Genomic DNA, 12688 nt, shown 5'->3' with positions numbered 1-12688 from the left:
AGAAAAGTAATAGAAAAGTTTAATGCTTTCCTAAAATAATGTCACTAGATAAGTGAATATAGACTTTTGTTGCAGGAAATGTGAAAGAAGACTAATCTTCTGTATAATATATTGGAAAGAATGTAATCTAAGGATGGACAGTGAATTTGTTGGTGTGTGTAATGAAAAGGTCCACAAGCTGGGCTCACTGTCACCTAGTATTTGATGAAGGCCCTGATTCTGCTTTTCTGTGATTCTCTGCTCTGCCTTGCATGTAGCAGCTCTGTACTGACATGGGTTTTAACATAGCAATAGAATTGCTGTGGCATATTTCCATGTTGCATTGTCCTTGCAAAATGTTCTTGATGGTGTTTATGTCAAGTAGGAAAACGTTTTCCTTCAGGATTTTGTGTTATCACCTTTTTCACATTTAGTTGATGCTCATGTATATTTACATATTTATATGTAAATATACATGTTTAATATGTGCTCTCATGTACAAAATGAAGTGTATGGTTGTATAGCATGTTTGTTTTCAATGATTTGGGGATGTACACAGTTGTAATGGTGTCATTTGAAATTATTATTTTCATTTTGCGAAGTTGTTATAGAACGTAGGAGGAAATTTGTTTCTGCTACTTACACACTTTTCATTTTAAATGATTTTCAGTAAAATTGTTGGTTACCAAAAGATTTTATCATGGGTTGTACTTTGGTAAGAAGTAACTTTATTGCTTTTTGTTAGTTAAAAAAAAAGTCTGTTCTTATAACTTAGGTTATTTTTGTTTCAGTGAGCCAACTAGAATTTATAATAACTTTTAGCAGCAGAAGGGACTCAATGTATGTGCATAGCAATGTATATACACTGAAATGCCAGTATATTTCTCAGGTAAACAAATGATACTGTTTAGTGGTAAAGCTGACTGACAATCTTCTTTGTGGCTTTTACATTTTAAGCTATTTTTATTTAAATATTAGAAACATGGTCAGCTTCTTATTTGTGATTGTTATTTATTCATTTGAATATTTTAAACACAAGTTTTCAAAACTGCAAAATTGTAGAGTATGCTTTGACATGGTCCAGCTGGTGGTGATTGTGGCTGTGTGTATATGTGTGTGCATGTAGTTGTAGTTCCTTTTTAAGTAATAGAAAAAGTAATAAGGCCGGGGGCCGTGGCTCCTGTCTGTAATCCCAGCATTTTGGGAGGCCCAGGCAGCGGGGGGATCACCTGAGGTCAGGAGTATAGGACTTGGCTGGTCAACATGGGGAAACCTTGTCTCTGCTAAAAACAGAAAAATTAGCCAGGCTTGGTGGCATGCGCCTATAATCCCAGCTACTCGGGAGGCTAAGGCAGAAGAATTGCTTGAACTCGTGATGCGGAGGTTGCAGTGAGCCAAGCCTGCGCCATTGCACTCCAGCCTGGGTGACAGAGCGAGACTCCATCTCAAAAAAAAAAAAAACCAAAACAAAACAAGAAAAAAGTAATAAGAGTTGGTTAATCCTAATTTTATTGCCAAAAATAAGATAGATCAGAATGTTTTATATTTTATTTTGACATGGGAGGCAAAAGATAAACACTTATTCTTTGTTTAAAACTATATATATTTGTTTAGTTTAAATTTCTGTTCCAAATACAAGATTCTGTGATAAAATTTTTATTTGATTTTTTTCCCTCCAAAAGCCTTACAAAGGTTTTAAACCTGATGAGACTTGCTAAGAGAATCATTGTATTTAAATTCAAGTTACTTCTGCCTTACAATAGCTATCATGTGGATTCCTTTATAAAAGAAAAAAAAATTAAGAAACTAGAAAATTGTTCTCCTATGTTTGGAGAGGGAGTTATGTGATTTTCATAGTATTGTTGTAGAACTGTTTCATTTTTCTATCGTTTATACTGGTGTTTAGTAAAAAAGCAAGAAAGGTAGGGTTTGGGAAAGAGGCATTATCTTCTTTTATCTCAATATTGCTTCTTTTGCATGCTGAGAAAAGGAAGAATTCAGCTAAAAGCCATTGCCTAAAAATGTGAAGTGAGTATGAAACCTTAACATCCAAGTAAAGTTGCAAAGCTATATAGCTTTGCAAAATTTTGAGAGCCTACGTATTAAACAAGTAGAAGAGAAATATAATTAAGGAATGTCTGCCTTCAAATATCTGAAGGAAAAAAGAAAAAAGCATTAAGAGTTGTCATAGATAAAAGTCAGGGCAAGTTAGAAAGGAGTCTTTAGTCAGATCTGGGAGTAATATTTAAACTCTAGGTTATCTGTGTTTAAAACCAAGCCTGGAAATTCAAACCATGAAAATAGGCACCTTTACCACTAGTAGCAGTGTACTGACTATAGGCATGTTATTTATGTTTATTTGTGCTTTTTTGATTGTTTGTTTCTTAAAATGGATTTCATGGATCACTTGCACTGGCATTACCTGAAAGATTAGGAAAGTAAACTTAAATTCTTTATATCATATCCATCCTAGACATATTGAATTAGAATGTTTAGTGGATGGGCCTCAAGAATCTCCTTCTTTGAAAAATTATGAAACCTATCATAGCTACAAAAAATGTGTAAAACACATATACACAGTTTAAAGCACAATATGCACTTCTATGTCCACCATCCAGCTTTAGAAATAGAATACAGTATTCAACCAGTTGTTAAGCATCAACTTTAAGATACTGTTTTCTACTATAGAGAATAATAAGGATAGTAAGATCTTACGGGGAGAAAAAGTAATCTTTTGCTCACCCATAACAAGGGTCATAGCTGACATCCCTATGACAAATGACACATTAACAAGAGAAAAGCATAACAAATTTATTTGCCCAAAGTTTTAGGTGACTCGGGTAATTTCAGAAATATAGACCCAAAGAGCCAGGGAAAACTATATTTTTATGCTCTCTGATGAAATAAGTGGATAGTTGGGGAGAAACATGGTTGGAAAAAAAGGGGTATGCTCTAATGGTAATAGACTGGGGCCACTTAACAAGGCCAGGTTTTTCAGATTCTTTTCTGTGTCTCTGTAAGATTTGCTTTCCCCCTGAATGTGAGAAGGAACACCTGTCACATGAGGATCTTCAGGGGAGAAGGGAGGAAATCAGAGTGACCTTTCTGCTTTCTATGATCCACCTAGGGGAAGAGGAATTCTAGTTTCTATGATCCACTCAGGGACAAGAGAAAGAGGGACAGGAGACAGGACGGCAGGAGAAGGTTAGGGAGACCATCTTGCTTTTGAGGCCCCCTTGTCTGTCTCAGCTCGAAAGTACTCAGTATGTCACGGCACCATGCTTTAGAGTATTGTGTTCTGAGACATGACAATCCAGTGCCTGACTTTGAGAAGCTTACGTTTAACGTGATATTACAGTATTCCAAATCTCTACTTCATGTTATAAACCTCACAAATTATTGCATGTGGTGAAGTCTTTAAGTCATAGATGAAGGTCATGGAAGTCTGAGTGTATTTAAAAAAGGTTTTCTATCTGCTTGGAAAGCAAATGAAGCACTCATTACTAACTTTCAAAGTATAGCTATGAGATTTTTGCTAGAGGTGAAAGATCAAGATCATCACAGTCCAAATGGAGACTGAAAGTTCAATTTCTGACTCATGAGTGAGGCATGAAACATTTCAGGGTTATTTTGCATTATCATTGGGGAGTTGGTCTTGCTAATCCAATGCATTAAGATAAGATTCATTGAAACATTTATAAAGGCAGTTAGAGTAGATCTAATCAGCAGAGAGGACTAGGAGTGAAACGGAAATCTGATCTGTCAGTCACTTTCTCTGCTTTAGCAATTACTTAGCCTTTCTGTTCTTTGCCTTTCTCTTCTGTTAAATGGGGTTACTGCTTTGGCTTGTAGTGTAAGGTTAATGGCATCCTGGTGGAATCTTATGTCTGAAAAACATTGTCAGCATTGAGCCTTCTTGCAAGCTGGCAGATGTATGTTTTTTTAGCCTCCAGACTGGTGTGCTTTCTGAGGAGTAGTAACAGCTACTTTTCCTTCTTTAACAGATGAAAGAACAGAAGTAACAGCAGCAACAGCAAGAAATTCTATGTCCCTACTCTTCTACTGTATCTACCTTTTAGCTTCAGTCTTATCTTCTGGATTGGGCGAGAGTTCTTAGGAGGTAGAAAGAGTTGACTGTGTTTGTTTTAAGCTTCTATAAACTTGTGAAACGTACCTAGATTTCCCTGTTTTTTGATGTAACTTAGAATTTTCTCATTTAACCCTGTTGCCCAGCATATTGTCTTCATTTTTACCTCTCTAACCAAAAGGGCTCTTTTAATAGGTTAGCGGTGATTTCTAGTCACCAATCCCAGTGGCCACTTCTCAGTTCATATCCTCCATGACTGATACCATGGCCCCTCATCTCCAAATTCCTTCTGCTTCCCTGATACTCATCTCTCCTGATTTTCTTTCCATGCCTCTCATTACTTCTTATTTTCTTCTTGTCTGGTTCCTTTTCCATCCCAATGGTGTCTTCCAGAGATCTGATCTAACACAAAGTGTTAGCCCTGCTAGATTCCTGTTTCTGAATCCTTCTTCTCCCTATAGCTAAAGCCATATGACCCCCACCTTTGGGTTCGACTATGCCTCAGACGTTAGGGCCAGTCCTGATCTTGGGCAAGAAGTATTTACATAACTTGAGCTTAACATGCTGTGGCACTATGTCACCACCTTTGCTGATAGGCTGCCTGACCTTGAGCACAGAATACCCTGCCTTGGAATCAAAGCATGTGCTTAATTCCTGCTTTTACCATTACTAACCTAGTGGTCTCAGTGAGTCCTGGACCTCTCTGGCTTTTGGTTTCCCCATACAAGGAGCAATAATATTTGCATTCTCATTTTGTAGGATTGCTTACAAGGATCTCATGCATTGGTATGTGGAAGTACTTGTAAACTATGAGGGAACACATCAAGTAAGCATCAGCATTATCATCATTGTAGAGGTTTGTCACTGATGTATTAACTGGATTTTCTGAGTTAATATTATTGCTGTCTCAAGAACTTGATCTTCTAAATTTGCTCATTCATTAACTTCATTCATTTATGCAAAAACATATGTCAAGTGCTTGCAATAGCTTGCTGTATATACATAGTACATTTATATAATTTTCAGTTTAGCAAGTGATATAAAACAAGCAGTACATTGTAGCATAAGATGATTTGTATTTAAATAAATTTAATAAACTGGATAATTTCAGATTATTAGTTTACATTATAGGTCTTCAGTTTTTTTGTATAAGTATTTATTGTTGTAACCTGGAATATTCATGTCAGATACTCAAGATAGCCTCTTTGGGAATTAAAGGCCATGGGGAGCCAAACTAGTAATTGAAAGATTGCTTTGAGAGTTTAGAACTAGATAAAGGGGATTGAAGATTGAATAGATTTATAGGATGTTTCTCTGAAACAGTAAAGCCTAGAAAAGCATCCCAGCTCCATTCCAATGAACAACAACAAAAAAATCGCAAGCCATAAAACAATCAGGTATGTCTCTCTCTCTCTCTCTCTCTTTTTTTTTTTTTTTTGAGACAGAGTCTCACACTGTTTTCCAGGCTGGAGTGCAATGGTGCAATCTTGGCTCACTTAAACAGTTCTACATAAACATTGAAAATGTGTTATCAACCTAATTCTCCTTGTTCAGTATCAGAATATCTGCATGTATGATGACTAGCAACATTTTTTGATAATTTGGTTTATTTTGATAAGTTATATTTTAAATATCAGGCTTCGTTTTTAGAGAGGCACTAGTCTAAACAACAACACACTGCTAGCTTTTCTTTTAGCTAATCTAATCTAATTAATGTTTATATGTTTGCATCTTATTATAGAGAATCTGATTATTTTTAGCTTTATTTCCAAATTCTGGGATGTGCCTTTTTCAAGTCCTGTAGCTTGTCTGTGTACCAACTACACGCTAGCTACACATGTATTTGTGTATATTTATGGAGTTGTTATTCTTGAAAATAGAAGACTTATTCTTAATAATTTACTAAATCATGGAGTTACGAAAATGTCAATAAATTAAACCTCAGAAGACTTAGCTTCTTCTTTTGGCCCCATCCTTAACTAGCTCTGTTATCTTGGGTAGTCTTTTCTTCAGCTTTTTAATCAATTGTATGTAGGCACCATTGTTTTAGATGAAAATATTTTGGGGGAAAACATATAGGACCCATGTAAATGAGAGGAAATATTCTGTCACTTTAAACTGTTTGCTTCTTGGTGTAATATGATCTATTTTTATTGCATTAAATGTAGATCTTTATGCTTTCCCAACCTATTCTCTTTTTATATTAAGATATTTGACATCTGTCTGTTTATTAAGAACATGGCTGGCTGGGTGTGGTGTCTCACGCCTGTAATCCCAGCACTTTGGCAGGCCAAGGCCAGTGCATCACTTGAGCTTAGGAGTTCCAGAGCAGCCTGGGTGACATGGTAAAACCCCATGTCTCCCCAAAAATACAAAAAAATTTAGCTGAGCATGGTGGTATGTGCCTGTGGTCCCAGCTCCTTGGGAGCTTGAAATGGGAGGATCACTTGTGCTTGGGAGGTGGAGGTTGTAGTGAGCCAAGATCCTGCCAACGCACTCCAGCCTGGGTGAAAAGAGTGAGACCCTATCTCAAAAAAAGAAAAAAAGAAAAGAAAAGAAAAAAGGAACGTGGACAGTGTATAGGCCAAAGGAGTCAGGTTTAATCTGTATTGCATTGCTACAAACTTTAGAACTGATTCTGTTAAACTTTACTTGCATTACAAAGTCATCAGGTTGTGTCTTTCTAAGTATTTAATGAGAACATCCTGCTTAGTGCAATGAGATTTTCAAGCTTATTATTCATGGCCCAAGAACACTTGGATCCAAACAAATGATCTGAATATATTGAGTGGGCTGAGCTGCATTCTAATCCAGTGCCAAGATACTGGCCTTGCAGGGCCCTCTGAATGAGGAATTTATTTTCCTTCCTTCCTTCCTTCCTTCCTTCCTTCCTTCCTTCCTTCCTTCCTTCCTTCCTTCCTTCCTTCCTCCCTCCCTCCCTCCCTCCCTCCCTCCCTCCTTCCTTCCTTCCTTCTTCCCTCCCTCTCTCTCTCCATCCCTCTCTCCATCCCGTCTTTCCTTTCTTCACACAGGCAGAAACTGAAAAGTTTTCCAAAATATAATTACTCGGTGTGTAATTTACTCTTTCTTCTTTCTTTCCCTCGCCTTTTTCCCCCTCTTCCCTCCACCTTTTTCCTTTTCTTCTCTTCCTTAACTTCTCTCCAATCTTGGAACAATAATGCCAGTCATTATTCACTAAATTGATATTGTGACCACAGCTTGAAAAACACTACCCTAAACTCTAATGGATATTTGCCATTCATATTTCCTTTTGAGTCAGCTCCTTTGATTCTTTGATTCTCTGGACAAACTATTTGACCTTTGGTCTATATGCTGTGGGGGATTTCTGGCCACCTATTACTTGCAGACAGTTCCTTTGGCATTAGTCTTCAGACTATTTTGAGGACTTTGTCTTCTGATGAATTCTTTTGCTGCTTGTGGTCAGCTCACCTGATTTGTCAGCACTTATAATAAGAATCTTCTCATCCCCCATATCTAGTAAGTCTTGCCCATCAGTCAAGGCCCAGCTTAAATATAGTTTTCCTCTCAAAAAGCTGCTATAGACACCCAGTCAGAATTAGTCTTTTCTTCCTTCCACAATACTTTGTTTGTACTTCTGTTGTGACACTCACCGTTAATCAGATATTTTTTGCATATATTTGGCTCCCCAACCGATCTTTGAGTTTTCTTTGTGGGAACTACTTTTCTTTTGTATCTTTTTAATGCAGTGTAGGAGTAGCCTTAATAAAAATGGCAGGAAAAGGGCTTGGGGAAGCTGGACAATGATCCAGTTTCCTCCTGGTCATATAGTGGTTGAAGTAATTTGCACAACTCTATGTTCTCCATCTCTCATTTCAGGATTCTTTCATGTATTTACTGTACTAGAATAAAGAGGGGATAGGATTAAACGATATCCTAGATTGGGCATTTTTTTTTTCCTTCATGCAAGTCCATTTTAGTTCTAGTTAAGAGAGCCTATTGTGGGAATTATTCAGAGTGTATGCTTAATAGTGTTTCTCATTTACCAATTCTTCAAATGTGGACCATGAGATAATGTTATTATGAAGTTCAATCTCAGTATAGTTACCTTAAGTTCACACTGGTTTGAAAATGGTACACCTTCTCAAATAGGCAAACCATGGCAATCTAACTCTGTCAAAAGGCCTGGGAAACTAACAATATGAGGTAAAATACTTTATATAGTTATTTACACTAATCTTTGTTTAAATGCATGATAGAGTATTCTACAAAAAAAAAAAAAATGCTTTGGACTTTTGTGGCCCTCTGATAACCCATTAAACTGATATGCCTAACTCTCATTTGAGTTTACAGTGAGTCTTTGTCAAAATAAGCCCTCATGAATACTCATTGCATTTGTGCAATGTAGTTGTTGGCATGTATGTATTCTTTTTGTTCCTCTAAAGTTTGATATTTCTAGTTCTCTAATTATTATTTAATTGCCAACCATTCTGTAGTGTTAGCATACTTGCTCTTAGTCTATATAGTCACATTTTGGTATGAAAAATGAGAACTGGCAGTATAATTTAAAAATAATCTTCATGCTCAGTTAGTCTATAAAGAGAGATGTGAATTCTCTTGGTTTGATGTCATCATCTTTTTGGAGATAACAAAAAAAAAATAGAATTTTGTTGAACGAATTAGCTCCCTTGAAAAAAAATTTATTTTCAAATTGTGATTGAAAACTTATCAAAGGATTAAAAAAAAAAGATCCTACTTTAAGAAACAGTTTGCCTGTGGTTGATAAAGTTTTACAGCTTCAGGCTTAATTGATAATAAAGGGACCAATAGAGAAAGAGGAAGGCAGTTAATTGAGTTAGAAGCTTGTTTGCTAAATGGAGGAGTCTTTTACCGGTTGAGTGGGAAAAGCCTAGTCTTAGGTTTTACAAAGCCTCCTAGAGATGTGAAGAAATGCAAGCACTTTCTGATTTCTGATCCAGAAGGAAAAAAAGAGCACAGCAGAAGGATGGAATAACTCAGGACTATTCTGATGCACAATTATAGAAGGCACTTTTAACCTGTGGGCAGTTCCTTTGCCCTACGTGGATTTAGTGAGCTGCTACCCCTTGCACAATAAGGGATGACCTCAATCACAGTAAACTCTTGCCATCAAAATAGTAAGATCAGCCAGTGCGCGCTATGTGTCAGTTCTTGTTCTCAGTGCTTTACATATATTAATTCCTTTAATCTTTTGAGATAGGTATTATTACTGTCCCCATTTTGCAGATGAGAAAACTGACACAAAAAGAGATTTAAAAACTTGTCTAGATTTACAGAGCGCAAACAAAGTAGAGTGAAGATGTCAACTCAGGCACTCTGGCTTCAATGCCCGTGCTCCTCACCCTCCCTTCTCTGCTATTCTCTGTTAACTCTGGAGGTAGAGCAGACTGCCTCAATCCACAGATGGCTTAGCGCCTGAACTACCTGTGTGGAAAAAATAAAGGCTGTGTTCAGAGTAATGATTTCTAAGAAGTTATGGATGTGTTGATATTTCTGTTTGACTGGAAGCCTCCTTTCAGGAAGCTTTCGCCATTTCTGTGCTATGGCCCTGTGGTACTACCCTGTCAAGGCACATTTAACACAGACTATTGAAAATGACTGTGTATCTCACTGAAGCTCTCATTAGATGGCAGCAAATGTATATTTCTTATTCACAGTTGTATCCTCTGTATCTAGTGCAGTATTTGGCATAGATGAAGGACACAGGAAATGTATTTGAATAAATTAATATTTCTGAAGAAATTTGTCTAGCCTTATGTGTATTGATTTAAATATGTATTATTAAGGCAGTAATTCATATTAAGGTAAACTTTGTCCTATGTTAAACTTTTATAGAAAAATCAAGGTACACAATAGGTTATATATTGTGGCATTTTTGCTTCTCTGTTATTCACGCCAATTCTGCTTTGTCTAAGCTTTAACAGCCACAGCATTGTGGTAGCAACCCCTAAAATAGCAGGCATAATGCCTGGAAGGAAATAAGACTTCAAATACTTAGAAGGAAATAAAAGATTTCTATAGGACTGTTCTGGCCTGGAAGAAAATAAAATATTCCTAAAGGGCTAATAGTGCATTTTTAAAATCTATTAAGTGATGAAAAACAAAAACAGAAATCTTAGTAGCTGAATGGGACTTTTAGTCATTTTTTTCCCTACTTAAGTTTGGATGATCTGAAATCATCTAGTCAAGTAAATATCTCATGTGGGAAAAATGATTTGCACGTTAGAAGACATTAGGAGATGCTCAATAAACATTTTTTCTGAACAAATGATGAAGTATAATTTCTTTCCCTTATTTAAAATAAATGGTGATTTATCCGTGCAAGTTTCAGTATATAGAGAATTAAAATATATTCGAATATACTTCTTCAGGTCATCTCCTATTATGGTAAATACATTTAAAATTATTGTGCATATCTTATGAAATGCTTTTACCTATATTTTCTTTCTTTCTTTTTTTTTTTTTTTTTTGTTTTGAGGCAGGGTCTCACTCTGTCACCATGGCAGAAGTACAGTGGTATGATCATGGCTCACTGCAGCCTTGACCTCCCAGGCTAAAGCAATCCTCCTGCCTCGGTGTCACAAGTAGCTGGGATTACAGACATGTGCCACCATGCTTGACTAATTTTAACAAATTTTTTTTCGTAGAGACAGAGTTCCACTATATTTCCCAGGCTGGCCTCAAATTCCTGGGCTCAACAATCCTCCTACCTCAGCCTCCTGAGCAGCTGGGACTGAAGGTGTGCACCACTATGCCTGTCTATTTTTTTTTTTTTTTAATTTTTGTAGAGAAAGGGTGTTGCTCAGGCTGGTCTCCAACTCCTGGTGTCAAGCAATCCTCCTACCTTGGCCTCCCAAAGAGATAAGATTACAGGGGTGAGCTACCATATCTGGCCTATATTTTTCTATCTCTAACTTCCATACAATTGTATGAAGTACATAGGACTGGTTTTATATTATTCTGATTTTGTAGTTGGGAAAATAGGGACTGAGAGGTGAGATAACTGGTCTAAAGTCCCACAGGTGGGAAGTCATGGAATCCTTCTTCAGGACACTTTCATCCCATTATGCATTGTCTCAAGCAAAACCAACAAAGCTCCATAAATCAGCCATATAAGATCTAGATCTTTTATTGGCTCCTCAGTAAAGTTGGATGGCTTGACATTTTTCTGAGGGATGACTGTCAGTCTACTATTAGCTGAAAACAAATTATTGAGCACTCGTACTTTATAGAGCATTGAGTTAATATTCTGAGGACTGGGGAGCTCTAGGGTACAAGGAAGCTCAAACCTGGTTTGTTTTCACAGAGGTTGGTAATGAACTGGGGGGAAATTGGTGGCAGCATAAACAGCAGGTGAGTGTAAATGTGCAAGTCAGGTAAGGGGAGGGCGGGGAAGTCTCTAGAGCTTGAGTCAGGCTTAGGGGTCCTGGTTGGAAAGTTGGCTCATGGAAGTAATAGGTTTTCAAGTTCTCTTCCAGTAGTTAGGGCATTTTTTTGAAAAGCCTCTCCTGTGTGGTTAAGGTACCCAAACTGGCTGAAAGATACAAGAGAACGGGTCTAGTGGAGGGGTTGCTGCTTATAGATTCTGTTCCGGGGACCTGGTCAGTGAAACAGGATTACCTGCATTGGGAGCAGGAGAGCAGGCTGGTTGAGGAAGCAGTTGCAGTTTGGCTGACAATTTGACTGAAAGATTGCTTCCTTATGGTGAGTTGGTGGAAGAATTATTGCATTGCTGTGCCCCATAGGTACGAAATCTAAATGGAATAACCAAACACTGGGTGATATGGGTGGGCCAGGGGTACAGGCCAAGCCTGTGTGTCCTGCATCACTGGCAGTTATAGAGTTAAAAGAGAAGACTGCCACTGCCCTAGACATAAGGGATTCTCCTTGTGCATCTCAATAACTCCTGTTCCTTGTAGGATGAGAAAGTGAAAGCAAAGCTGAGATTTTCTTGTACACCTCAAACATAAAAGAACTCCTGAATTTGTTTTGGTACCATGAACCCAAACTCTACCAGGAAGCCAATCCCACCCAGGAAAACAGCCACAAATATATCCCATTCTAAGAAATGTTAAAAATGTATCTGGAACTGTAAGACACCATGCACATATAGTTTTTAAAAAATTATTGTTTAGATAAAAGGGAAAACAATTGCAGCATTAGAAACCTTATTGATATGCACCTGCTTTCTCTTCTGAATTCATACTATTGACTAGGTCATATGAAATATTTCCTGGCAATAAATATGTGTTGCTTAAAATAGCTTGTTAAATGATTAAATTAATGTGTGTGAACATGTTTTGTAAATTACAAAACATTATTTTCAAAACGTTTTTGAAATAACATTATGTTATTGCTATTAAAAAGCCAGCTTTAAAAAATTACAATTGGAAAGTCTATTGGATGTGGTTAATTGGTAAGAAAGTAATCATTGCTCTCAAGAGCTTATTTGAATGACCTGCAGTTTCTAGTTGAGTATTGAATTGTCTTATTGAATGTTGTGTTATTACTTCGGGAGTTGTGATATGTTTCACCTTGGTTTAGAAAACCATAGTTTTATCATGATACCTGAAAAAAGATTTAGTATTCTCTCTTTTTCTTAAG

The 12688-nt window shown here is 37.0% G+C and overlaps 1 protein-coding gene across 6 annotated transcripts in view; it reads left to right on the top strand.

The window, feature by feature from the left end:
* Nucleotides 1-12688, top strand: part of SLC10A7 (solute carrier family 10 member 7) — a 261442-nt gene that overhangs the window by 22661 nt on the left and 226093 nt on the right. Inside the window, exon 5 of one of the 6 annotated variants that reach the window (XM_030922592.1) lies at nucleotides 4826-4892. The exons of 4 other annotated variants lie outside the window; for them this stretch is intronic. In XM_030922592.1, coding sequence (XP_030778452.1) covers nucleotides 4826-4879 — 54 coding nt within the window. In that variant the 3' untranslated portion in view covers nucleotides 4880-4892. Of the gene's footprint in view, nucleotides 1-3983; nucleotides 4017-4825; nucleotides 4893-12688 lie in introns of those variants that run through there. One more of the 6 variants, XM_030922602.1, reaches the window with a different exon arrangement.

Source organism: Rhinopithecus roxellana, chromosome 2, assembly GCF_007565055.1.
Source record: "Rhinopithecus roxellana isolate Shanxi Qingling chromosome 2, ASM756505v1, whole genome shotgun sequence".
NCBI classification, from domain to species: domain Eukaryota; kingdom Metazoa; phylum Chordata; class Mammalia; order Primates; family Cercopithecidae; genus Rhinopithecus; species Rhinopithecus roxellana.
This window is presented reverse-complemented; position numbering and strand designations above follow the sequence as displayed.